The sequence below is a fragment of the Lineus longissimus genome, chromosome 9 (genome assembly GCF_910592395.1).
Source record: "Lineus longissimus chromosome 9, tnLinLong1.2, whole genome shotgun sequence".
NCBI classification, from domain to species: Eukaryota; Metazoa; Nemertea; class Pilidiophora; order Heteronemertea; family Lineidae; genus Lineus; species Lineus longissimus.
In genome coordinates, this window is record NC_088316.1 from 10,250,546 (window position 1) to 10,278,128 (window position 27,583).

General features: G+C 40.6%; 1 protein-coding gene across 1 annotated transcript; it reads right to left on the bottom strand.

The window, feature by feature from the left end:
- LOC135493204 (sister chromatid cohesion protein PDS5 homolog A-like) lies at window positions 1-27,532 on the bottom strand. The gene is made up of 27 exons (XM_064780288.1): window positions 27,361-27,532; window positions 25,760-25,881; window positions 25,400-25,594; window positions 24,945-25,031; window positions 24,512-24,609; window positions 23,586-23,793; window positions 22,733-22,989; window positions 21,161-21,255; window positions 20,646-20,791; window positions 19,454-19,850; window positions 18,909-19,048; window positions 17,549-17,849; window positions 16,263-16,332; window positions 15,393-15,687; window positions 14,783-14,994; window positions 14,092-14,215; window positions 13,331-13,535; window positions 12,763-12,877; window positions 12,000-12,132; window positions 11,710-11,829; window positions 10,874-10,933; window positions 10,268-10,419; window positions 7,267-8,379; window positions 6,611-6,703; window positions 6,005-6,133; window positions 5,482-5,623; window positions 1-4,300 (listed from the first exon to the last, which is right to left on the bottom strand). Exons 2-27 carry the CDS (start codon window positions 25,865-25,867, stop codon window positions 4,268-4,270), a joined length of 5,028 nt encoding a protein of 1,675 aa, XP_064636358.1. The 5' UTR covers window positions 25,868-25,881; window positions 27,361-27,532; the 3' UTR covers window positions 1-4,267.
- Window positions 27,533-27,583: the final 51 nt, after the last annotated feature.

A 27,583-nucleotide genomic window follows, 5' to 3' on the forward strand; every position in this document is an offset into this window, starting at 1 on the left:
ACTGTCTTTAAAACATTTATTTCTTCACTGGAATTGAAACAGTTCCATAATAATAAAAAGATTCTACCGAGAATTCATACATAAGATATCGCTTAATGCAACTAAACAAAATATCTTGAAGCATCCATTCAAAAATATGTTGGTTTTGCACAATCTCCATCACGATGCAAAATCCATTTAATTAATAACTGATTGTATAAACAGGGACATGAAAGTGCTCCGAACAAAAAAAACTGTATAACTGTTTTTATTGTGAAAAGGATGTCCTTAAAACTGTCCTCAGAGGGCCGAGGCATAAACTAGCCGTTGGTTCTGTCAAGTTTAACCGTTTAACCAGTTTCAAGAGGAGAATACTCAAAATAAAACCAAAAATCATCCCTGCACAAAGGGAGCTTTTGCAGGGAATTTCTGAAATTTCAAGGTCATTTCCAAAAATGTTTTTGCCCCGCCCCTCTCAAATGGATGCCCCTCGTACAAAAAATTTAATAACTTAATGCCAAAATATTTATACTGTCAACTCTGTTATTTGAACACTTAACATCAAGGTTCAAATTATCTGACAATAACCTCCTTGTAGCAAATGTGACTTAACCCTTTCGCTGTGGCAGTCATTTTTCGGCAGCCGACACCAGTGATGTGGAGTGGAGCTTACTTTTATCGGAACAGTCAAAACTATTCATAAGTGTGGCCATCTGTACTATTAGGATGAAACTAATTATCCCCGAGCTCATTTGGCGTGTTTAGAGAGGGTGCGACCACGCGCTGGTGAATTTGTACTTTTGATGGGCATGACGTGCAATGCATGTCACCCGCACGATATGGCACCATGTACATGACGTGCTATGCACGTCACCCACAGGGAAAGGGTTAATACCCCTTTTGTGTAATGGGTCACATATGTGACTCGCTCTACCAAAACTTGGCGCTTGTCGCATCTGAACTTGACAGGTTGATACAGACTTGTTGTTCATTTCCCTATTGTTGACCTTTTGTGAAATCTATTACAAACTGATTTGGTCACATTCAACAAAAGGTCTACAATAGGGAAATGAACAACAAGTCCGTATCAACCTGTCAAGTTCAGATGCGACAAGCGCCTAGTTTTGGTAGAGCGGGTCACATATAATCATTCATTCAACAAGCAGTTGAGAATTGTTAACCTCATGATTTCCACCAACAACCAGGAAACCACTGACTGGCAATTGAGCCTTAAAGGGACAATATAGACAGCAGCTAGGCAGGCAAGATAGTTACACCAAGCCGCCAATAGGGGTCTCTCACATCTCAAAGTAGATCGAAATGATTCACGCTTGTATGAGGGATATATTTAGTGCTAAGTCAGACATGACCAAGGGCCCTTACTGTGTATACTTGTAACTTAAAGATGGCCCAATTAGTCCCTCTCCTCCTGCCTATAGTCCCCCTTTAGGAAAAGCCACAATTATTATGAATTTTCTTCTCCAAAAATCAAAACTAGCCACTTTCTCATTAAAAAAAACCTACTAATGGCAATTTTTTTACAAAATAATGATAATGACATAATTTTAACATCACACAACAAACTAGGTGAACCATCAATTCACAATTACTGTACACCTGGAAATATTTGTGGCCATTTTATTTAACAGTTTTGTAAAAAAGAAACCTGCGCATACTTTTAAAGAGATTCGGTTGTGGCACAAGTCTTTATTTAGACTAGCGGAACGTTGTAAAAATAACTAAATAAGTGATTACTTCTTATGCAACTCATTGGCTACAAAATCAACTACCTGAGGGGAACTCGAAACTGCTGACATTTATCAATTGAAGCTTATTCCCACCTTAGGTTTTAACCGGGCCGTTCAAAACTCCCCATTATTATAAGCATTTCGCTATAGGTTTCCTTTAATTCAGCATTTCGACAACCACTAAGCAGTAAATAAGATTTTCTTCTTCGCAGCCATGAACAAAACTTGTGCAATTATCTGAGGACACGAAAATATAAGGAACAGGAATATTTCCGGGATACAGTAGTTGACAAATGCCACGAGTACATTTTGAAAAAGATATAGTTTATAAATGTACAAGCTATCCAGGAAAACAAATATGAAACAATACTATATACAATATAAAAAACCTGGTTTTACTTCTGGGTTGGAGTGTCTGAATAAAGCGATGAATTAATTCAGAATGTCTACGAAGCCACCAGTTCGTTAACTCAACTGATCCACAACTCAGGGACAACTCTTTACAGGAAACATGGCTAAGAATGCACATGTTTTATTCCATTTGTTTCATAACTGAAATAAAAATTAATTGCAAAGAATTGCTATAGCAAATCAACTCAAAGAGCCGCATAAATCATAACAACACTTCCAAGATGAAGATTATTGACTGCTGTAACCGAAATTGATGTAAACCCCAGTCCAAGCAAGTAATTTTACACGTGCATATTCACTTTTACACGGATTGTCACACCACGATAGGGACAGATCAGATCCCCACTTGTTTTATCTCAGAGATGGCTCACGTGGTCTTTGGGGCAGTTTGTGGTCACAGTTGGTACCTACATGTAATTCGATTGGCCAAACAACTTGTTTCCACTTGTACTATGCATCTGCAAACAATACCTGTAATAGACATATTGCAAGTCTAAGTTACTTCACCGCATTAAAGGCTTATGCCGTTTGTTAAAATTTTGAATTTGTAATTGAATTTAAAAATGTCCAATTGCAGAAATACGTACTAAATATAAATTCCGTTGTGAAGACTGATATACAAATACATGTACTATGAACACCAAGTTTAAACAAATTTGTATTCACCAGCGTTCTCCAACCCCATTAATGGCCATGGCGGGCCGCCATGGCGAGATCGTAGGCCGCCATCCCGAAAATTTCCAGTGACTCGCCCGCCAGGTTGCCATCCTTGGCCGCCTTGCCGGATTTTTCACCCGCCAAGCCAAATAAAATTGAAATCATGTATCACGTATCTTCTCATTTGATCCCGTTGTACCCTGTATATTAATTGAAAGAGACTGCTGATTTTACGCCGACAGCTATTATCATCCACCTGCGGCACACCTGCAAGCACACTTGTTTAGTCTACGATCTCTTCTTATCATAATCAAAAACAACCGTCCCCGCTCTGCCGCTAGCCGATGGTACAGGTACGCTTAATTGTCCACTCCCTTGACCTCGTTGCCAAGGCTACGGGTGATTGATATGGGCCGACTCTCGTCTGCCGGAACACGTGGATAGTAATGGTAGTACTTCGGGCAGTGCAGTTGAGTTGGGCGCGCGAAGTGGACATCGCTTTTGACTGGGTAGGCCTGCATATTTTTATTCTATTGGTTGGAATTGTGACTGCTCGCTCAAAATTTCTTAATGTGAGTAGGCGAACGCTTACGTAGCGGCTAGTAGCCTACTACCAGCCCGGCGGTTTTGCGACTTTCTGTCTGTTCTTTCCATGTCCGGCGCTCAAAGCTTCCGTCGCACACAGAAATGCCTGTGTCGAAGCTACGATAAAAACGTCAAAATCATCTCCTCAGGTGCCAGGAAATTACATCTAAGCCTCCCAAATTTTGAAGTTTTTTAAGGGAAATACCCCTGGACCCCCCGTTTGGGGAACAGCTCACGCCTATGGCGCTCACTGGCCGGCTTTGCCGCCAAGGCGGATTTCTGAAAGTTGGAGAACGCTGTTCACAAATAACTGCACTACGGCATTGTGTATTGGTGGATTTCTATTTAACTGGACCACAAGTAATTACAGACGGCGTACCCCTTTAAGAATAGATCCAGAAACTCAATCAGGGAAAATGTAGCATGAACAATAATTGGACTGTAACTTTCAAAAACTTTTTCAATATCATTTCTTCAATACTACAATATTTTTACACATCAAACAGATGCTTGTACTAATTGTAACCAAGGTAACTTACAAATGCGCAGAGAATTCAAAATTCATTCATTCAATATAAATCATCAGCAGAAAAATTTTTTCAAAAACGTTGATTCAATGTTTTTACAGAGAAACACCTCCAACAAAAGACCGGAGGACATTCACAACTCTTGTCAAGAAACCAATTAAAAAATAAGGACACAATTTGTCCGTTCAATCAATGAACCAGAGACTGAAGGAAATTCTGCTGACAGCACAATACAGAGCCTAATCACTTGTACAAAATTAAAAGTCTTTCAGGGTGATGTGCCATGGTCCTAACTGTCCTGTACCTCTAAAATACTGATGGCCGTGTGATTTATTTGTGTGTTATTTACAAGTGTCAACCTTATCGCCTCTTCGTCTTGGTTTTTCGTTGAATCTGGAAATGACAAAAGATTCACAACATAAACAATAAATAACATGAACATTTCGAGACACATTTTTTTGGTGCCTTCCTCTTAAACTGTTTACTCAAAGAGCCAAACTTTCAATAGCTGTCTATAGTCGGCCGCATTCACTCGTTCTGCTTTCCACTGTGTTTTTCCATTTGGACACACTAGAGGCGCTGATTTCGTTCCTTACAACGCCTCTAGAACTAGTGAGTTGCCACCATCTTGAAAAGCAGTACTGCGGATGTAGATCAGGAATCTTTCTTATTGCTGTGAGGCTATCGCAACACCACAAAGCTCGCAATGCACTACGCTGCGTTTGTAGTTCTCCATACAATCATCTTAAAATCCACTAATAAGTGTCAAATTTTATCCATAAAGATCACATTTTGTTTTATGTTAATAAAAGAAAACGTTTTATGAGAGAGACTGGCACTAATTCGGCCTGAAGAAGATTTACAGACTGAACTGGCGTCATAGTTTATGACGTAGGATTGGCAAAACCCTGAATCACAGGATGCCGACATCCGAGATGGCGGGAATTGATCAATTGCAGTGTCTGATATTTTTTTATTTCAGCACTGGGGCGAGTTTGTGTGTTCTAGAGTTATTCCCGTTTGATAATGAGGTCCGATTAACTACCATGTTGTGATAATAGTTCATGTTTTGGAGTATTTTTATGTTTAATAAACCCTTTCTAGACTGCTGTATTGATCGACAATGTACTGGACATGTTTACATGCATTTGCCTACAGAACTTCGGTTGAAATCACTGTTCTTTTTTCCTAAACAAGCATTTTTTCCAAGCTTTTTCAGCGCATGACAACTGCTCTACGCCGAGGGGGTCAAAAGGCACCATATTTCACCAGCCAACATTTTATGTGTACAATACCAATTTTGAGTATTTTTTCTGCACAGCCAATATCACAACACCACAGCAGCAGAGTACAAAGACAGAGTAACCTTTGACCTGATTTCGATCAACAGAATGCATCATATTTTTTATGCAAAGGCAAACATTTTTCAGTATAAAATACCACTGATCCATATCTGCATCGATGTCAAATCGGCCCCTTACCAAAACCTTAGAGGAATATTGGCTGCCATGAATTAGGCCTTGAACGAGAGGCAGAATAAGAGCAAACCACTGTTAAAAGTGAGAGGAACTTACGCCTGCACTGATTTCATCCTCATCCTGGAACTTTTTATTAGGGATCGGTTTTCTGGGACTTTTACGAGGTGAGGAAGAGGCCGAGCGTGATGATTGGGTGCTGCCGCCGTCAGACGTACCATTTGGAATAGCAGCACGCCGCCTAGAACACAACAATGACACTTTGTCTGACTTTTTTTTATCACAATCAAAAAGATACAAGGCGAGTTCGCTTATAAATTTTTGGTGACATGAACATGATGGATGTCATCAAATATATTATTGGCAGGATAGAGAAATAACCAGAATCAGCAGTGCTCGAAAACAGCGGCTTCTGTTGCCAATGACTACAAGATTTTCCAAACTGCCTTTACCTACACATACCCACTATCACTGGGACTGTTATTTCTAAAATGGTCAACAGTAGAAGCAATTAATACGTAGCTACATGTCGTCCCATAAAATGGACAGTTCAGCCGATTCTGTTAAAGGACTGCGTCCCTGCACGAAATTTGTACTGTCTGTGTGTGTCGTCTACACTTACACATTGGGTCTCTTCTTTGGTGGCAAAGACTTGGAAGGAAGGGTTTTCATTGGGGAGGGGGACTTGCTGGAGGAAGTGGACGGTATTGTCGTTGACGAGCTCTGGCTCCCAGACTTGGACAATCTGGACCTAACACACAAGAATGTTTGTTAGTTGCGCAGGAAATCATGAAAGCCAACAGACAATAACCTTGGCAGTGAAAATTAATAGCCAAAAAGAACATTGTGGCCAAGGTCTCCATCAAAATCAGTGGTTTCAGGAGACAATGTAACGTTCCAGTTCTAAATTATGGTGCCATAGAACTTTCAATTTTGAGAAGTAATCCATATTTCCATTTGTTTTTGTTATCATAATACACACTACCCACTGCAAATCAAACACAGAACCACCAGCTAACTCTCCGTTTATTCGAGCCCTGGAATGGGCACAGGGTCGTCACTTCAAAGAAACAATAACTTAATATTTCTGGTAAGTCGGGAGGGCATGAACTTGACGAGGATTATTTATAGGCCATGGTTGAGATTTGGATCATTTATGCCAGCGAACTCACCGAACCAACAAATTGCAAAGGGTGGCTCGAGAACATGTCTGTAAACCAATAGTTACCTCTTTGCTGGAGAAGCAGGTTGACTTGACAAGGATCGCTTTCGCTGTGGTGACGACCTTTTTAATTCAGGACTCAACTTTCTTACTACCTTCCTACAATGAAAATAACACAGGATTAGGAAACAGTTTCAGTGCCATACTGTGATGCGTCAAAGCCGAGGAATCGATCGCCAGTTACTGCGTCTTACATGTACACAACAATTCCCTATCATCATCATCATCATCATCATCATCATCATTGTATTCAGTCATGGCCCAGACTTGGCCCTAGATTTTTTTAACTAGATGCAGTATTTTTTAAGCTGTGATGGACTCCTTCTCCTCCTTGGACAAGGACAATAAACCCAACTGGCGGTCAACCATAGTCACATGCACACAACAACACAGACAAAAAATGAAGGTTCTTTCTATTTTTGATGGATTGACAATAACTTTTTTAATCATCAGACGCCACCAATTTTAAGTGCTTTCTCCAGTTATCAATTCATTCCCCAACACCACTTCGCCAAACAAGAATGCTACAATTTCATTGACTCAGTTATTACAAGTGTACCATTTCCACACTCTCCTGTCTCTGGCCAACATCGGCAGCAGCAGAAACCAACAATAGTCGTCAAGGTATCAAGGTCCATGCACTAATAGTATGGCATACTTACTTAACATTCCTGGCTGCTGTTGGTGTCGATTTCCCCTTCTTGGCAGGACTGGCATTCTTGGAATTTTTCGTAGCAGGTCGTTTCTGTCCGACCTTAGTTGCAGGAGACTTTGACATATTACGTCCACGTAACGGTTTAGAATTTTTGCCTGCCCTTGTTAACTTGGAATTACGAGGCGACGCTGGTCCTGATTTCAGCGACGAAGATGACACAGATTTGGAAGGCGACGACACCGATTTCCTAGAGTTCGCTGCATTTACACTTTTGGACTGAGATACTTTTCCTGCCCCGAGTGTCTTTTTGTTCGGTGAGGATTTTGATTTCACCGGACTTGGCCTCACTGGCAAACCCTTTGTTCGTGACTTATTGTTCACAACTGTCTTCTTCGGCGAGGAATTCAACTTTTTTGACACCACTTTGACGTTTTTCTTAACATTTGTCATTTTCTTTTTTGGGGGGGATAATTTTACCGTAATTGATCCCCTCGAGCTACGAGTAGAGGCTGTGGACTCCTGACTCGATGATCTTGAGCCTTTTACAGGGCTTTCGCTAACACCACGGACCGAGTTATTACCAAGTGTCCGGTTTATAACCTTTGGGGTATTCTTCTTGGGGCTTTCATTGCTCGCATTCTTTTCATTCAAGTTTTGGGTTTTTTTTGCACTATTTGCCTTTACGTCAGAGTCTATTTTTGTTTTTTCATTTACTTTTGGAGAATCAGTAGAATCCTTTTTGGTTTTGTCACCCGTATCCTTCTTTCCTTTCTTACTGACTTCCTTTTTTTGTTTTTCGTCCGCTTTTGCGGTATCCTTTGCGGACGTTTTTGCTGCCGTTTTTACATTTCCCAAGTTACTTTTAACCGGAGACGATTTCACATTTTCTTTTCCAGAATCCTTTGTGAATGACAGTTTGGACTGTACGAGACTCCCTACTGGTTTCTTCACTAATTTTGCTGAAGAGGTAGAGGACTCGCCCGATGATTGCGGACTTACTCCATTTTGAACCGGTGATTCCACTGTTGTCGGAGGTGAAGACAGACGCGCCTTCTTAGCATTCGGTCCCTTGGATTTGGCCGGACGACTGCGTTTTACAGGCTCTTTCTTTTCAGGTTTCCTGGAAGGTAAAGTAACACTATTATGAATGATACCAATTGTTGTACCTGTACATTGTCTAATGAAATGGCCAGGGCCATTGTGCTCACCTCATGTGGAGGAAAGATGGATGAAGAGCATGGTATTGTGTCATGTAGTGTTAGGTTTGATGTAGGTCCAAGCAATTACAATTTCCCCAAAATGGCCAATTTACATAACATTCGACCTCTGTGACCTTGAAAAGTAGGTCAAATCAAAGAAGACCCGGGTGACACATTGAATGGTTGTTAGAATTAGATGTACCTATGATATAAAATTGGTGCCAATCGGGCAAGTCATTACTAGGAATAATGGCATTTTGAAGAATTTAGGATTTGGCCCCCTCCCTGGAGGCCAAACGGCAAATCAGATCGCACCAAACTTCGGTACCTGAGATCATCTGACCAAGGGGTACATGTGTACTTAATTTGTGATCAATAGTCATTGCAGTTAAGAAACGTGCCATAGTTACGGCCTGACGGCGAATTTACGCCATTTGACCTCTGTGACCTTGACAAGGTCAAATTAAAAACCTGGGTGACATATACTGTATGGTGGTTAGATGTACCCATGATATCAAATTGGTGGCAATCGGGCAAGAAGTTAAGGAATAATCACATTTTTAAGGTTTTTGGATTTTGCCCCCTGGTGGTCAAGTGTTGAATCATATTGGACCAAACTTCGGTCCCTGAGATCACCTGACTAAGGGGTAAATGTGTACCAAATTTGGTATCAATAGTCATTGCAGTTTAGAAACGTGCCATCGTTACATCCTAACGGCCAATTTACACCATTTGACCTCTGTGACCTTGAAAAGGAGGTCAAATCAAAAACCCGGAGGATATATGATGCACCTTTGCTAGAAGTACCTACCATATTTTTTTCAAAATTTCCCGACTACTATTAAGGGAGATATTGCATATTTTCACTTTTAACGTTTGGCCCCCTGGTGGCCAAACCATGAAACGAATCGGACCGAAACTTGGTCTCCAAGGTGTCATTACATAAGGGTACATGTGTACCAAGTTTCAACTCAATAGCTCTAACAGTTACGAAACGTGCCCTGCTAACGGACGACGGATGACGACGACGACGACGACGGACGACGGACGCCACGGTATGGGATAAGCTCACCTCTGCTAAGAGGTGAGCTAAAAATGGATAAATATCAATTCGAAAACACCTTGCTTACAATGTCCCATTTCTCTAATGGAATACGTATTAGCTACGTTTTTAATCCAAAGGTTTTGGCGAGACAACCATTACCACCTGGGTTGGTCTGAAAAGTATCGAAAGCAGTTTCTTAGCGTATTTGCCTAAATTATATCCAGTTTAATGCATTTCAGAACAGAACTTGATACTTCACTGAACACCGCTATCTCACTGAACACCACCAATCACCACAAATATCAGACGCCATTTTGGTTTCTTCATTTAGTAATAGAGATAGAATAGAGTCAAACCCAAAGATCATCGTAGACACCATGGTCCACAAGTTCGAATGTCTATCTGATTCTTGGCAAGTTGGGCAATTAATTTGAAATCTACACAAAGTCAGTAAAAGTAGTCACTGGGTAAATTAGGCGGAAGATCTCAGAAAGAGTTTTGGTTTTGACAAATGGTAGATGGAAATATTGAGAAGACATCCTCCTGACAGATAGGCTATGCTCTGTAGGCCCAGGGGGAGCAGTGACTAGATGAAATGGCTACTTAGTCACTGGGTAAATTAGGCGGAAGTGCTCGGAAAGATTTTTGGTCTTGACCAATGGTAGATGGAAATATCGAGAAGACCTCGTTCCGACAGATAGGCTATGCTCCGTTGGCCAAGGGGAAAGCAGCGACTAGATGAAATGGTTTCTTGTTACACGTACCTCTTGACATCAACACTAGAGCCACTACTCTTCCCTGAGGTGACACTTCCAGGTGATGCTGGGCGGTCGGTTTCTACAACACCGTTTAACAACTTGTTGGGCTTCGCGGCAATCTGGGCGGCACCGTGCATCAATGCAGCAGCTTGTTTTTTCTGGAATGAGGACAGTATTTTTAATCAATTCACATTTAATGTGCTTAAATGATGCAGGTTCCAGACAGTCCTTTTTAAGTTGCGTGTTCGATTACAAGTGCTGGGTTTGTGTGAGTAAGCACCACAGTGGTATTTTTGGTACTGACGCCTCATCTCGCGCCAGGCCGCAGTTAGCGACCCTCCAAGTGATGTGTAACAACGACAAAGTCCATTGTATATTGTTCAATATTCTGCATAATGAGCTTTAGTTCAAACAATTGACATTTGATACATGCATTCAGTGAGGAACCGCTTCCTGCATGCCATGGCCACGATGGATGAATACTACTGTATTCCTACATGTTCTGAGTTAACGATACAGACCTGCCTTTGCATCTGAAGCAGAGGCTCACAATGATACATTTCCATCAAACGGTAGAAGATTTTACCAAGTAATAAAGACAAGACAACTTACTTTTGGAGGAGAGAAGGCAAATTCTTGAGGAAGGTAGAACTTGGTGTTGTTTGTAAATGACTGAAATCAAAAACATGTTCAAAATCAGCATCAGCTGTATCTGGTACGGTATCTCTAATCTATACATTACTTGGTGGTATAGAGAATAGTGGGTTTACAGTGGATCCACTGTTGGTACCTGTTTCAATGGATCATGCAAGACACAGGAAGTAAAAGTGATATGACAAGGATCATAACCATGATTTTTCTTAACATATTCATGTTAACCCTTTCTGCGCGGCTTGCGAGATATTCCGCCTGAAGCTCCCCGCGCCATATTCCGCCAGGTAAGGAAATCTCGACAAGCTGATATGGTCTTCAACAGATGGCAGCACTGCACTGATAACGTATTTTCGATCTCGGCAAGGTTTTCTGGCCTGTCGCACTTAGTTTGGACTCAATAGCGTCACTAGGTAAGCATGTCTCACCATCAGTACGGAATGTTTGTGTTTTTTTTCCATTTCGCCCCAATGACTGAAAAATTACTTCCCCAAGCTAAGCTATAGAGGATTTGGGAAATTCCGCATGGAAAGGGTTAAAAAATTACATGACAAACAATATTTTTTGATAGGACCTCGAGACTTTTGGCCTTAGACAAATAGATCGTGCAATCAGATACAGATGAATTAAGAAAGCGTGTAACAATGATATTGCTGAAATAATCCACTTTGGAGGCTCCCAAGAGTATAAGGCTATACCAGGAGACTGGCCCACCCTTCAAATACTGTAATTTTACAGATGCAGTTTAATAAGTACAGTGGCAAAAACAGTTTGCATGGTTTGCATTTTAACCATACCTTGTCTTCAATGAAGAGTTTCTTTGGCAGAACCGGCTCTACAGGGAAGTCCTTCAGCATGAACGAGGTGGTCTTTGTCGCGATAATGCCCATTGCTAAATCACATATAGCGTAAAGTTTCTGCAAAATAGCGGGAGAAAAGTTAGAAAAAGGGGCCTAAGGTGTTATTTGTTGAAACAAAATTGACCTGCATCTACTGATACAGGGATTCCTGGATGCCAACTCACGGTTTTCTCAATACCTCAGTCAACAGAACTCGTTCCTCCTCAGTATAATGAGCGCAGACTTACATGGTTGGCCTCTTCATTGTCTGGGTCCTGAGCATCCTTCATCTGCTTGATAGTGTCCAAGATCTTGGCGTAGAAGTTGTAGCTATAGTTGTCATTCTTGGTAATCAGCGGCTCCATAATGAACCACAGGCAGCTAAAATGTGGAGAAGAGATCACTATAGGAGGGGGTCTACCTGACAAAATGACCGAAAGGGTTCACAGGTCAGCAGGAGGGACATTTTTTTGCTCCAATAAAAGTGAAACTGAGAAAAACGAAGTGCAGTCTCAGGGTCGTATCCTTTATCATGAATTACCATATTCATGCAACTTGTTCATTGAAAACCTTACTTCTAATAGTGTTCAGGATTTGAAGAAAATGAAATACGCCATATTAGGTGAATTCTTCTTGCAGCTATTCCTGGTTGACATTTCACCTCATGAATTTAGCCCAATACCATCAAATTCATCTCCAACAAAAAAGATCACTCCGGTTTCTCTCAAGTAACTTTGGCCATAAATATTAACCAAATCAAATGATAAAGACCAGGAAGGAAAATTTAACACCTGGCTTTACCGTGTGGCTGACATTTTCATCACAATGCAGGACTTCACGACTAATGGTGATACCCACCTTTAAGTCCCCTCAACTAATGAAACATGTACGTGTAGAAAACTACACACTCATCAATCAGAGTTATCTGAAAGTACTGATTCGGTTAATAAATCACACCATTTAGCAAGTGGGGGCATGACGAGAATAATAAACATAAAATGGCCCACTCACTCTTTCAAGTTGTTAAGTACAGTGATGTCATTGATGCTCCTGAACTCTGGGTCATGGGCAAGAAGGTGGACAGCGTATGGTAGCACATAGTCAGGCAAGATGGTAAACATCAGCTCTGCAATGAAAGGGAAAGTTCTTACAACCTAACAAGAGGCAAATATGTCAGGCCTGAACTCTGTATTTCTCAGAAAAAAATAAAATAATAAGTTGACAAACATTCGAAAATCAGAGACAGTACAGAAACAAACATGCTATTATTACCTATAACAGTAATTACTCTGAAGATTAAGCTTCTGAATATTCAGTTAAAGATTTTCAAAGTAAAGGTTATAAATCACTAACACTAACCTGAATATCACCAGGGGCTGTCCGAATACATAAAACGCAAGCATGGTGCTTGCATTCTCCAATTTTCTATTTTGTGAAGAAAATTGCCGATATGCTTCTCTATTCAGGCAAACCCAACAATAAGTTTTCGAATGCAAAGAAAGTTTCAGGCAAACCAAACAAGTAAAGCATTCCAATGCCAAGAAAGTTTTTTTGAGTTGTCACCCCTGATATAACATACCATTAGCTCCAGCTTGTTTCTTGAGAATCTCACGTCGCTTGCTGATATTGCTCTGCAAGTAGCCTTTGGCTTGTTTCTGTCGTTCCTTCAAGGGGTCATTGGCAGCTAGGCAGAGGATACTCATGTATTCTAATCTCAACTTCAAACTCATGAGACCCTTGTGCAGTTTTGCCGCAAACCGCGTCCTTACTTCGTAAACATCATCCTATAAAAAGAATGCAAAAGCTTTTGATCGATACACAACGTAGCCTACGATGTGATGTGAGGGAATATTTCACTTTACCTAGCAATATAGTGTGACTTTCAAATTCCCTCACACAAGAACTCAGAGAACAGGCACTTTATTACAACTCAATCTAGCCTAACTCTAGGGACGACGGTTTACGACTTGGGCAGCCGAGATTTCATTCAGAAACCAACCTAGCTGATGCACATGTCGTTATCATCTGGAATATCCTTCCTGTTTCCCCTCTTTCCAAGGGATTATGACCTGTTGGTTACCAGTGGTACATGTATTTTTACCAATGTATATTTTTACAAGCACATTTTATTTACTGTATCGATTATGTTATGTTATGTTTATCATCTTGCACGAGCAGCAGACGTATCCTTTTGAGGAGGTGGAATGATGTATTTTTTCTCCAAAAGTGTGTTCACCAAGGCAAACCGCAGATGACAATTCGATACCTTGCAGGAATGAAATCCCTGGTCTAATGCTGAATGGCCACTTGATTTCGTAGACATGCTGATTAGTCACTTACATTGATGAGTATGGCTAGACCTTGGAACTGCTCCAATGAAATCAAGTCAGCATAAACCGGCTCCTGGGCAAGCTTCAGCATGCAGCATCCGGCCTGGAGTCGTAACCGAGCCATCTCAGCTTTGCTGAAATGGAAAAGAAATTTAAATGTGGGCTGGAATAGGCAGGGCCAAAGCAAGCTGATCTTAAAATATGAACTTTAAAATCATAAAGTTATGTACAAGTTTGTAAAATATGCAGGACAGTGGAACCTCCCTTAGCAAACACCTCTCTATTAAGGACAACCTCTCAAATAAGGACAACCTCTCAATTAAGGACACTAGGTTTGGTCCTAAATTGGCTGTTTTCATTCAATTTGACCTCTCTAATCAGGACACCTCTCTATTAAGGACAGCACTTGTCAGTCCGGAGGGTCCTTTATAGAGTGGTTCTACTGTATTATAAAGGTCAGAGTTGTTAAAGCATCGGTGAAATCATCACAATGCATGCTCTTTGGGTCATTTGCTAGTAGGGAGTTAGGGCCAGGATTAGGGTTCAATCATTAATCAAAGGGACCGGGATGCCACGATCACCGTCAATCTCAACCATTCAGAGTAAGCAGAAAGCCAAGACAGTAATCCACAATAAACTAATCCAATACATAAAGACTTTTCATACCAGAACAATTGCCTCAGCAATTAGATGTAATGTACCTGAGATGTTCAGTTTCCATGAGATCCCCTTCATGTAATATGGTGGTGTATAACATTCGAAGCGTTGACTTGCCAGAGTTCTCCGCCATGGTGTTGGACTTGAGCCCCATCAGCCAACGCACCATCAACTTCATTGCACGCATCTTCGCCTTTGTATCCCTGGGAACTTTATCATCGTCACACCACGAGTCGTACATTCTTCTCTGGGTGGACTAAAATTGAACAAAAAAGAGTCGAATAAAATCCCAATAGATAAACAAGTTTTTTTGAAATCCAAATCCAAATGTACACATCACAAGGACCGAAATTTGATACAAAATTGAACAAAAGAAAATTGCATAAAATCATTGCCTTGAGAATATTAGTCGACAAATTGTCAGACAATGAAACCGCCAAAAGATCAAGTCATGCGAGTGGGTGGGGTATGACATTTTTTGTAAACGCAGCAACAAGGTAGAAGTCTGTCCAAAGGTAAGTTTAAAGTTCACATAATTTTACTGAAGCAGAACCCCCATTACCCATGTTCACATGCACACGGTTATCAGTTGACCGCCCCACTATACAGATAGAATGATGATCACACAATTTGAATAAGGAATGATCCACCTACCTTTGTAGGTTTTTCGGGGTTCTTCATCAGAAGGTTTTTCACAATCGACTGCACAATCGTATTTTTCATTTGTACGGCAAAATCACCAGGACACATCTGGGCAATGTGGCCAAGTGAAACCAGTGCAGTCTGGAAATTCTTCGCCTCCGGATCTAATGACTGTTTCAAAACGTCGAATATCTCGCTCAATATGGGTTGTTTGTTGACACTGATGATGTTGATACACATGACAGCCTGCTTGGCCTGCTCTGGTGTCCCTTCCTTGGCCAGTTCCACTAGTACGGGCAGCATATTACTGGAAGAAATTTAGAACAATGAAAATATTTTACAAGGTCACCACAACTTGTGCTAAGCTAAAGGACGGACAATTTCTTAGAGCATCATAGCCATGTAGGCCAATTACCGCACAATCGGGTAGTTCGTCTCCAAAGACTCTCATCAGGTTACATAATTATCCATCGTTCCGAATGGAACATTTACCCTGTTCTCATGGCATAGGACCTGGGAGGGGATATTTTAAGCATAGTTTAAAACAGTGCTGGTAACGTTATTTCTTCAAATCCCTCCAGAGAACAATGCTGTGTCATCTAATTCATCACCTATATCATCAGACATGTAACAGGCATTGAGACAAATTCATACATTCAAAAGAGACCCTTTCTCCGAATGGGACGCGACATCTTCATTCCAAGTGTTACCCAGGAGTAAGAGATGGCAAGACCTTCTAATGAGCTCTGAGAAGGTACAGACTGCACCTCCAAGCAAATTCGATGGGCCACTACCTCACTGGTAGTACACTGATTAGGCGAGGGAAATACCTTGTCCAGATATGAACTTTAAGAGCGGAAGCTTCAGCAACAATGGACTTACTCATAGACATCCTCGTGTTCTTCCTGGATGTTTACACCAGTGTTCTTGAATATCTGAATGGCCAGTTCAACTGCAAGAGAACAAAGGCAAACATGGTTCAGCAAATTTGCTGCAGATCCTTCCCACCAACGCTTTCTCTGTCTGCAGCTTATGGAAACTCACACGCGCAGTCAACAGCCCAGAGGTAGAAACTGTCTGTATCTGTCAGTCCATCCCTGTCTATTAATTTCCCAGCGATCTCAAAGCCTGTATCTGTCAGTCCATCCCTGTCTATAAGTTTCCCAGCGATCTCAAAGCCTGTATCTGTCAGTCCATCCCTGTCTATAAGTTTCCCAGCGATCTCAAAGCCTGTATCTGTCAGTCCATCCCTGTCTATAAGTTTCCCAGCGATCTCAAAGCCTGTATCTGTCAGTCCATCCCTGTCTATAAGTTTCCCAGCGATCTCAAAGCCTGTATCTGTCGGTCCATCCCTGTCTATAAGTTTCCTAGCGATCTCAAAGCCACAGGCCTCATGAATATAAGACCTGTGATGCCTATTTAAACAATGACATTGCTAACAAGGGGAGTGGAAGATTATTTCAACCTCACGGCCAAAGAAAAATACTGCATGGCATTGTCAATGAATTCAGTGTTCATCCAAGTCTACTTGGTATTTTCTTACACGATCTCATCCAAGGAGCCAAAACCTATTTTTGGATGCATTCTTTATCAGCCTCTGAAAGAATAAGACTGAACCCGCCACCAGCACAAACTTTGGGTCATCCTTAACAGCGTCCACCAGTTTTCAAAGTAAGTTTAAAGTCATCAAAATAAAATCTAATGGCCATTAACCTACTAAGCAGGACATTTTCCACATTTCCTGAACGTTTCACGACATTTGTGTGCTAGATTAGTGAGTTGTTGTCTAAAATGTACCAGCGTCCAACACCAAGTTGACAGCCATTTTGGATTCTTCCTTATCTTACACCCAAATGTCATGAAGTTTTCAGAAAATGTGTTTTATGGTCTCCTTATTTCGTTATGGCTACTAGATTTTATTGTGATGACTTTACACCTGACTTTAAACCTGGTGGACGCTGGTGAGCACTGGTGGACGCTGTTTAGGATGACCACAAACTTTTAAATTTCATGATGTTGAATCAAAAGTTAACATCACTTTTCTGACCGTGAATCTAAAATATAAAATGCACTGGCACTTTTTCTGATGGTTTACAGTAGACATAAGTGTGTCAGTACATGCATGCTTGCAGGACTAAGAGATTCACTCTGGTCAACTCAACGCTTACCTATTTCATCCACTTCGTTCTTCAGATGAGGAAGGAGATATCGGAATATCTCATCACTATCAAAGGCACCCGGGTAGACAGTCGACAAACTTTGTAATAACTTCATTCCTTTGTATCCACAATCGTGGACATCATCGTCAATATCCGCAATGCCACTGACAGAATCATTCACAAGCTTCATCAGTATCTTCATAGCATTGACATCAATATGCACTGGTGCTATTCTCTCCATCAACATCTTCACAGATGTGTAGAACACATTCTGTGGAGTAGGATGGCCCGTCTTCTTCAGAATTTCTTTCTAGAAATGGAAGATAAAATACATGTTACTTCGATGAAGGTGGTCATTGAGATTGACCTCAGCAGACTGTAACGAAATAATCAGATAGTATGCCTACAGCAGACCAACAGATATAAACTTGATCATCTTGTTGTATCTAGTTGCTACAACTTAAGTGCCTGTCCCCCATCCTGAATGAAGTGTCTTCAAAGTCGGCCATCAGTAGGTTTGGAAATAAGTTTGGCAAGAGCCCAGAATATCAATGGCTTACCAGCCCCAAGCTAAAAAGATGCAGCCAGATTGCGCTCGCATATTTTAATTGCAGGTGATTATGGTGAAATTAACTTCTTCCTCTGGATAACAAATAAGGGCACAGCACCCTACCCCTCTAAAAGCGATCTTGGCCTTTTTCTCAGAACAGCTGATGCATTTTATGTTACAGAGGAGCACTGACAATACCCTTTTCTCAGTTTATCCTGCCCCTTTCTTTGCTAATTTCCATAATCCCAGCCCTCCTATCGCTTAAGCATCATTTCATCAAAACGACTTCTTGAGCAGTGGCCAAGATGATAACTGACACAGACACAGCATTAAAGTGAATTTCGCACGATCAATGCAATGGCCATAGCATGCCTCAGTGGGTATCATAGCAATAATGCTTCACCAAGTCTTACTCAAGTTTTCGAATGGAAGACTATTGCGGGCCCTTTTGTTCATATGTTCATCAGGGCGAATCTGTACTATTGATCTGCGCCAGACTTATATACACGAAATGAGAATATGCATTTTCACTGCCCGAGAAAATGTAGAAAGTAGACTGGTCATTCAAATTTCTTTAAGGCCCCGCGACAACTACAGTGGAACCTCCCTTAGCTGACAGTGACACCTCTCTATAAAGGACAACCTCTCTATTAAGGACACTAGGTTTAGTACCAAGTTAGTAGTTTCCTTTCAATTTGACCTCTCAAATCAGGACACCTCTCAATTAAGGACAGCACTTGTCAGTCCTGAGGGTGTCCTTAATAGAGAGGTTCTACTGTACTACCTAAACGAAACCTTGTGATATATACAAAACCTTACCACGCATTCTTCAGCCTTCTTGCAAGTACAATTACTTGAGACTAAAGTCTTCAGATTCTGGCGAATGATTGGATCATCTTTCACGATTTGTGCAAACTTCTTCATGTTCTCATGATTACGAGTCTGTTCAGGCAGCATCCCTGCAAGTGCAAGAAATATCTGTAGATCATGAGCATTACAGCTAAGGCTAGCTGACATGTACCCATTCACTGCAGCTGCCTGTGCAATCTTTGTCCCACATTGCCCACAAAATGTAGTACAGGGAATATGACTTCATAAATTCGTACTTCTAGCCCCGCTGTCCTAGTTTTGCAAGTGATGCTAGTGATGCTTTCTTCACCAGGATTTTCCATCTTCACGGCAAAGAAATATCGACTAGGAATTATATAATCAAATATCAATCATCTCAAATGTCAATTCCTTAAATTTCAAGAATAGTGCCGCCCCGACGTTCTTCAGGATCTGGCCCTACAGTGTTAAATATATTTGGCTATGAGCCACACAGCATCTCAAGAGGCTGAGGAAGTACAAGAGTCTTAACTTACGAGTCAGGGACATGACTCTCACTGCCAGCAACTGCCTCATTTCTTGAGTATCCTCCTTCTCCACAACATCGATCAACTGTCGTACCAAAGAAACAACGTGATACTGACAACGTAACATCTCATTCAGGGCCTTCACTGCGTTATCATCTAAATTGACATAGAGATGGTACAGAGTCTTCATCCTAGCGTCCGCATCCATTGTGTAGGGCACTAAATAAAACTTAAAGATTTTCTCAATGAGGATGCGATCGTCGAGATTGATCTGGTAATACCCGTGGAGCATTTTGTCACGGATCCATCCGACTCGCTTCATTTCATCTGGATCTGGCTCATCCTTCATCAGACACTTCTTATAGATCCAGCCAAGGCCAAGCAGGGCTTCCTTACGGATTCGGAACTGAAACACAAAAGATGATTACTTTCCTTTTTTAATGTTCGATCTTGCTTTCTGAAGCGCCCCATAAAAATAAGCAATGAAATAGCTGCAACCTGCAATCAAATATAATTGCTGCTTCGTGTGACAAACTCTCGTCTGCGGATGAAATTGGCAATGGCTGGGTTTGATACCGCAAACTAACGATGCAATGACCACCGCAAACTAATAATTTTTGTCACAGGTGATAATGAGCAAACTAACAATGGAATGACCACCGCGAACGATTTTTGTCATACGTGATAATGAGCAAACTAACGATCCAAAGACCACCGCAAACTAACGATTTTTGTCACATGTGATGATTGCAGGTTGCAGCGATTTAAATTGCTCACTTATGGGGCGCTTTACTCCTTATGGCCTTCATATCAAAACTAAGCTTCACATTGTCATGGAGTTATAGTCAGGTCAAACTGAAATTCCTTACAGACTACACAAGTTGCGTCCTTCCACACAAGATCTCACCAGGGAAAAAACTAGCCCACGAGCTAGCATTTCAAGAATGCATACCCAACAAGAGTCATATAGACATACAGAGTTAGAGACTGCAAATCCTGAAGACATTGGAGGCGACAAACAATGGAAAATCGGCATCTGAAACATCAAACACCAGGAGGCAATTCCACGATTCGAGTATGTGGGCTTTATGAGTGCCAAGTCAATGAAAACAGGGTTCTTATGCATGAGACACACCACAGACCTTCAGCTGTCACAGATTTTCCTTTGTACACATAGAACTGCTAAGGCCAGTGGCATTACCTTCTTGTCGAGTGTCCTCTCCTTTATCAACTCGAGCAGTTCACTGGTTATGCACTGCAAATCTTTCTTGGCAGCATTAATCAAGGCAAGGACACAATCCATGCGAACACCCTCCTCTGGATCATGAAGTCGCATCTTTAGTTGTTCTGAAAGGCAAATATTATCATGTGGACTCTGATAAACAGATGAAACCGAGTTATCACAAGTGTGTACTCAGGGCAATTGAACTAGATGTCGAAAGGCTCTTAGTTCAAGAAAACAATACTAATCGGACCAGATTGACGTGCCCCTCATATTTTGTCATTAGGACCCCTCAGTGTTCCCTGCGGAGTGTTTCAAGGTTTGCTGCATGAACATGTCTAGACTAATCTAGACTTGCTATTAGTTATTTCACAACTGGAAAGCAATTTTTACAAAATAGTCTACTGATGCATACTGGACCAAAAATGGCAGTGGATAATAGGTAAACTTCGTTATAGATTTCAATTTCATCACATATATCCTCTTAATCTTACCTGTGATATCCTTTATTAATTCTGGGTGATTAAGTATAAAGTGCTGAGACTGTGTCACACAGAGAGTGCGAATTTGAACATTGATGTCATTGAACCTGAAAAACAAAACAAACATTCCTGGATTCTCAATTCTATGACTTCATGGTTTTGGGTATCAATTCTATAATTCAAAATACATTGGGTGATTTCAAATTTGGTTTTGGTTTTAGTGTTGGGTGTTGGTGTCAGTTTTATTCTTAATTTCTACCCCTAAAAACCTATGTCTTGATAAGACCAATTAGAGGTTTTAGTTTAACACCAACACCTGGTTTTATCTAAACACCTAAAACCTGGGCTGAAACTAAGAAGAGGTTTTATTCTGCAGGTAAAACTAACGCCAAGATGGCATGTTGTTGTCGTTGTTACTGTTGTTTCCCTATTGTAACTGCTTCTGATCTTGCCTGACAAGAATTTTAGCAGACGCCTCAAATAAAAAGTGTCAAAACATTGAAAAAATTTGTCATAAATACAAATTTGGTCGTCTTCTTTCACGCCCATCATCATTCCCATCAGCGTTCAAAATACCAGCAACTACTCCTTGAAATGTCAGGAACAACATGATTTTTTTCCCTTCTTAACACCAACACCAACTTTGAAATCCACTCGGTGTTAATGCCTAAGGTGTTAGTTTTATTGGTAATATAAAATGCACTACAAATCTTCCAAATATAACACCGAGCTGGGATTAAGATCAGACCTTGGTGTTCAAATTGGTTTCAGTGTAAAACTAAACCTAATTTGAAATAGGATAATGCTAAATCTGAGTGTCAAAACTAACACCAGAACTGATTTCATTTCTGGTGTTGTGGAGAGTTTTAGTTTTAGTCCCGTTGTTAGTTTTTGACACTAAAACCATCCCTTAGTTTTAAGCTAAAACCGGACATAATGCTAAAACCAACAAACACCGACTTTGGAATAGGATGAAACTTAAACCCACTTCATTTCAATGATGGTTTAATCAAGGGTTTTAGTGTTCCATTTAGTTTTAAAACTAAATCTAAAAACTAGCTTTGAAATCACCCATTGAAGGTCTTCAAAATGAAATTTTTAAAAATTTAAGCAGATCATATAATATGGCGACAAATTTGTTCAATGACACTTAGGGGGAAGCCATTGTGTCAATACCTCAATTTTGTTGTTTGCTGCTTGGACTTGGAGAACTTTTAATGTCTGTGAAAATGCAACGATTTACAGTACCTACAAGCTTGTTATTGGCCAATCACAGTAGTGGATGAGATAGACCAACACAAGAACTATGGATGTAATTGGAAGGATTTACAATTTAAAATAAAAAAAATAGATAGATGAGTTTGATAGACCAAACTCCCATGATTAGATAGTTCGTTCTAAAAGACCATACGCCCATGGATCTGGGCTAGGAAAGTGCAATAGAGTCGATTTTGTCTGGGACTTTTGGCTGGTTTTAACAGAGTGAAACAAGCAGAATACGATACACGAGCCGGCCGGCAGGAGCTAACAAAAGATCAGGAACGGGTTACGCCAAATTTTCATTGGATTCCAAGCGAAACTAACCTGCCAAGATAACACAGCCAGAGGTTCTTATTCGTTTGAGCAAGATCAGAGTTCTTATCAGAGAACATCTTCGATAGTATGTGTGTGACGGACTTTCTCTCCTTGTCGTCATTACTCTTGAGTTTATACTCTAGTTGCGGCAGAACAGCCAGAAGGACACTAGGGGAGATCTGGTTCAACTCATAAATCAGGGCAAAGAGGTGGTCGGACACCTCACTCTCTGATGTTTTCCCCAGCATCAGTGCATTATTGAAGAACTGAAATGCAAAGAAGGAATTAGGACAGAGGCCGTTGTGACAACTTTTACAAACGCACAGGCCAGGTAACATTAGTTGACTGTTGGAGAGGAGCAATGTAAACATTGACGCGTCACCTCTGCACTGAGGCCCAAGTATACTCATGCGAGTCCAGAAAGGGCCACTGTCTTTGACTGCGTTGGTTTCTGACCTCTGTACAAAGCACTCAAAATTGTCTACCCAAGAGCCAATAATGAGGCCAAGCCAGCTCACATGCTCTCCACTTAAATTTCTTTATAGCATACAGATCCTTTTTCTCATATTCGTGTACATACCAATCTTAATGACCTGGGAGAAAGGCTGGTCAGAAACCATAACAATTTTGCCCCTCCATTTTATAATTGGGTAACATCAATAATATATATGTTAGCCTCGCCTTTATATTAGTAACAACTCATCTGGGGGCAAGATCTATGTGAAGTAGTAAATAACAAGAGATACTTTTTATAACTAGCTTGAACTCTACATAAAGGTTTCTCAAATTTATTTCTTTTTAGAACTTTTTTTTAACACAAGGCACTAAGTCTCCAATAACATACACCATAACCAAGACTTACTGCTTGGATGTAAGGCTCTATCGCATTGGCCGTCCTCCGTATGAGATCTTTCGCCAGTTGATAAGCTTCCTTATTTAGGTCCTTGTTTGGTTCAATGATGTTGAGTAGTACGATGTCGAGTAGCTCCTGAGAGACAGAGTCTGCCTCGGTGATGAGAGGACACATCATGTCTAACATGAAATTTTTCACCCTGCTCGAATGCTTGGTGCTGAAATATTTACACACGAAAAAGTAAGAAATGAAGTTTGCAAAATACTACCTTCATCATCTTTTAAAACCATTTATATTGATCCATGTACGATGTGTACATAATAGTCTGATTGTCCAAAACAAGTATTGTCACTGGCATTAAATTGACATGAAGTCTGAGGGATTCAAAAACGCCAGCGCAAGTGACAACATTTGTTATGAACAACCAGGCCCTGCCATTTACGGTGATGACATGAATTAGCATATCTGTTGGAGAATTAATTGAATCAAAGTTCAAAGCCATTGTCCATTGGTGAAGTTTTTGATGAAGTGGCTCCCCAAGGCCACAGTATAGTTTGACGAGGCCGATCAGGGTTTCTGCCAGCGGGGGGGGGGGGGGGGGGGGGGGGGGGGGGGACAGGTATGTTCCCACCTTCTCAGGTTTTCACACAGAGAGACTTGTGTTTTAAAGTCTTAAGTGGCATTTGTAGATACTAGGAAGCAGATTTAAGCATTTTTAGGTGCCAAAAAAGCTGTGGGAGGGGGTCATTTTCTAAAAAAATTCTCTTTCTTTTGACCCCACATAAAAAAAATCCTGGCGGAAACCCTGATACCCCAAATGCAAGCAATAGTTGACCTGCATAAGTGCTGTTGTTTTTTGTTTCCGTTTTGCTGCGACTTTTTCCTAAGGTATAATTAATGATTTATAGACCTGGTTCTCTTATAAAATTTCTTACCTAACTATACCGAATATAAGCTTGAAGAGGCGGCAGAATATCTCTTGGTTATCTTCAAACTCGAGGCAGATATTGAAGGATTTGACCCATGCTAAATTCTGAAACAGATGACAAATACACCATTATATTATTTGACAAAATGCTCATTGAGATCACACCTAATTTAAACGCAGTTCATTGATTCTACTTACAATGTAGACCTATCTCCAGATATTGAGTTGCCAATCACAACAGATAGCCTAACTGTATTTTTGACTGTCATTCAGGTACTGGCAATGACATGGTAAATAATCAATAAGGTTGATAATAGGTTGATTGGGGGCTGACTGATCAGTACTGATTGACTGATTCTGCTGTCTTCACACACTTCTGGTATACCATCAACCACACAAAATATTGTAAGTCATAGAAAAGTTGAATTCACATTTTATACCTCAAGTAGATAGAAGTATCGTTTGAATGATGGTGCTTCAGTGTCTTCTAACCCACGGAGTTGATCCACAAAGAACGTGAAGATTTCCTGGAAAAAAAAGTTGTTCATTAATGTTTCAGAGCTTAATTCACATTACAGACAACGTAGATGTGAAAGGCCACTTGTCTGTCCAATATTCTTGTTGTCCCACGCAGGGCAACCCTAAATAGCCCCAAATCCGACACTGGTGATTGTACACTTGTAGGCCGGTAAGTCTATGGTCATGATTTAATAGTTATTATGGTGAAATATTACAAACAAGAAAATTTGCAAATGTTTTCATTCTTCTCTTAACATATGATAAGATCAGGGGTAAACACTTTGATGGGAGATATTAAACTCAGTACCATCACTCAGTAACATGCCTTCAGAAGAACTACTTCATAATCATATGCAAGGACTGACAAAAGTTTTACCTTCACATGGCCATCATCCAAATATGGGGCTTCAGGTGCAAATATTCTGAAAATATCTGCAATACAGCAAGCAACCAGCAGTTTGACATCCTTGCTGTTATGGTCAAGGAAGAGCTCAGAGGCGAGATACACCGCCAAGCCTTGATACTTCTCATTGTCATCCTGACCCATCTCTTGAAAGCATTTAGCAAGCAACTGGAAAACAAAACAAATGGTAAGTTTTGAGCACCGCAAATATCCCTACCCTGAAATGAACACAAGGACATTTGCAAAAAACGACTGCCCCCAGCAAGAATGCTGCCTGGTGGGAGCAGAATGTATTTTCTTATTTCCTATAGTAACCACTGATTTTTCACTTACCTTCAAACGCTTGAGTAACTCTTCCTTAGACATGTCCGGAGATATTTCCTTGCAGCCTGGTGGGTAAACCACCTTTGGCGGCATTTTGTTTATGCCACGAGCTGGCATCTCTGTATCACAACCTGTAACAAAATGACAAGAGGATTATACTGTTTGCTTACACTTACTTAGTCTGTTGTGGTTTACAATTTCGAGCAACCATAAATCTGCTCAAATTGTAGTAATTGCACACTAGCCAAAAAGTATGTCTTGTCCATTAAAGTGAATTTCCTATGCTCAATACAACAATGGCCATAACACGCCTCAGTCGGTATCAATAATCAAAGCAATTAAATGCATCATTTTAAAAGTCTTACGCGAGTTGTCGAATGGAAGCCTATTAGACTACGGTATTCCAGGCCCTATTTATTGTTTACTTGTTTCGTATGAAATCGCCTTTTTTTATTGAGTTAGCTGTATCACTAACAAAAAAATTGTGGATGCATGGTCATTTGGAAATTTTTGCTGTTCGGTACATAGGATAGTTAACGTTGCGCGATAAAATATCTAGACGAATTCGAAGAAGACGAATCAGTACAAAAAAATCAAATGTGCACACACAGAACACGTCAGAGGGCCTAAGCCGACTTCAGACAATGCCTAGATACACGGCAATCCTTTGTTCAAGGTGAAACGCATGACTGGTCAGTGTCAAAACAAACTTCTTCGAATTCGTCTATTGTATTGCAACATGTCGTGAAAAGATTGTGTGTTACATCACCACTTGTTTTTGAAGGGAATAGACCGTATGCGAAAATAAATTTCGGCCATCTTTTCACAGGCAGCATGCCATAAGTTTATCATGAGATAAAAGTCATGTTTTACTTTTAAATCAAAACATCATCAAAAACATTCAAAATATCATGAACATTGAAAGGTGTGGACAACTTAGTAAATTGCTTGAATAAGCTTGTATATTTTTACTTTTATGCCATGGTTGGTAAACAAACGTTGCCTGTGAAAAGCGGTGATTAGACTAGAGTCGTTTCAAAATGGCCGAAATTTATTTTTTCGCAGGGTGTCTATTACATTAGATGTAAATTGCAATACAACGCAGAAGTGATGGTCACTTATTCAATATCCCACAAAGTTAGGCGGCCTATCAAATCAAAAATGTATAACTATAAGGCAGCCTACAGACTACAGTACACTACAAGTAACAAACAAAGGCTACGCCTACATGTCATACATGACACACATGTACAATCACAGTCGTGGAAATAAGATGGTTTGAAAAGGCAAATTTTAAATGGCCGAAATTTATTTTAGCAGCCACATCACATCGGACCCGGCGATCATCGGTGACATCCGCAGGTCATCGGCCGGTCCGAGGAACCCGGCTGTCTTTTTAAATTTCACTTCTTGCATTCTTCCCTCACCAGTCCAGTCCCCTCTACATCAGTCTTTCTCTAGTCTTACTCTTAGTTATGTAATAATGCATTTTGTGGTCGACGGGATAGGCCTAGCCTAGTCATACATACAATACAAGTACATACATGCATGCATGCATGATGATATGTGAAGGGGAGCAACAAAAAAGCTCGAGAAAGGTCTTCACTCACCTCACCCGATCGGCGGATTGCAACGTTAAAACGCAACTATTTTGATTCACAATGAATCTTCAATATATAACGATATAACGTATTTGCTGTTCTTATCCAAGATGGTCTTATTTTTCAAGAAATTCAATAATATTTGGTGCTTATAAATTTATATTTATCAACCAGCCTTCCATCAAAATGGCGCCAAATATGATGGTAAGGAAAAGACCATGGTTTGAAACAA

Excerpts from the sequence above, each read along its gene's own strand:
- LOC135493204 (XM_064780288.1), bottom strand. The coding sequence starts at position 25,867 with ATGCCAGCTCGTGGCATAAACAAAATGCCGCCAAAGGTGGTTTACCCA. Across the intron at positions 21,256-22,732 it reads TGGCTGTGTTATCTTGGCAG|GTTCAATGACATCAATGTTC; the intron begins GTTAGTTTCGCT and ends TTTGTTTTTCAG. Across the intron at positions 13,536-14,091 it reads GTCTAGCCATACTCATCAAT|GATGATGTTTACGAAGTAAG; the intron begins GTAAGTGACTAA and ends TTCTTTTTATAG.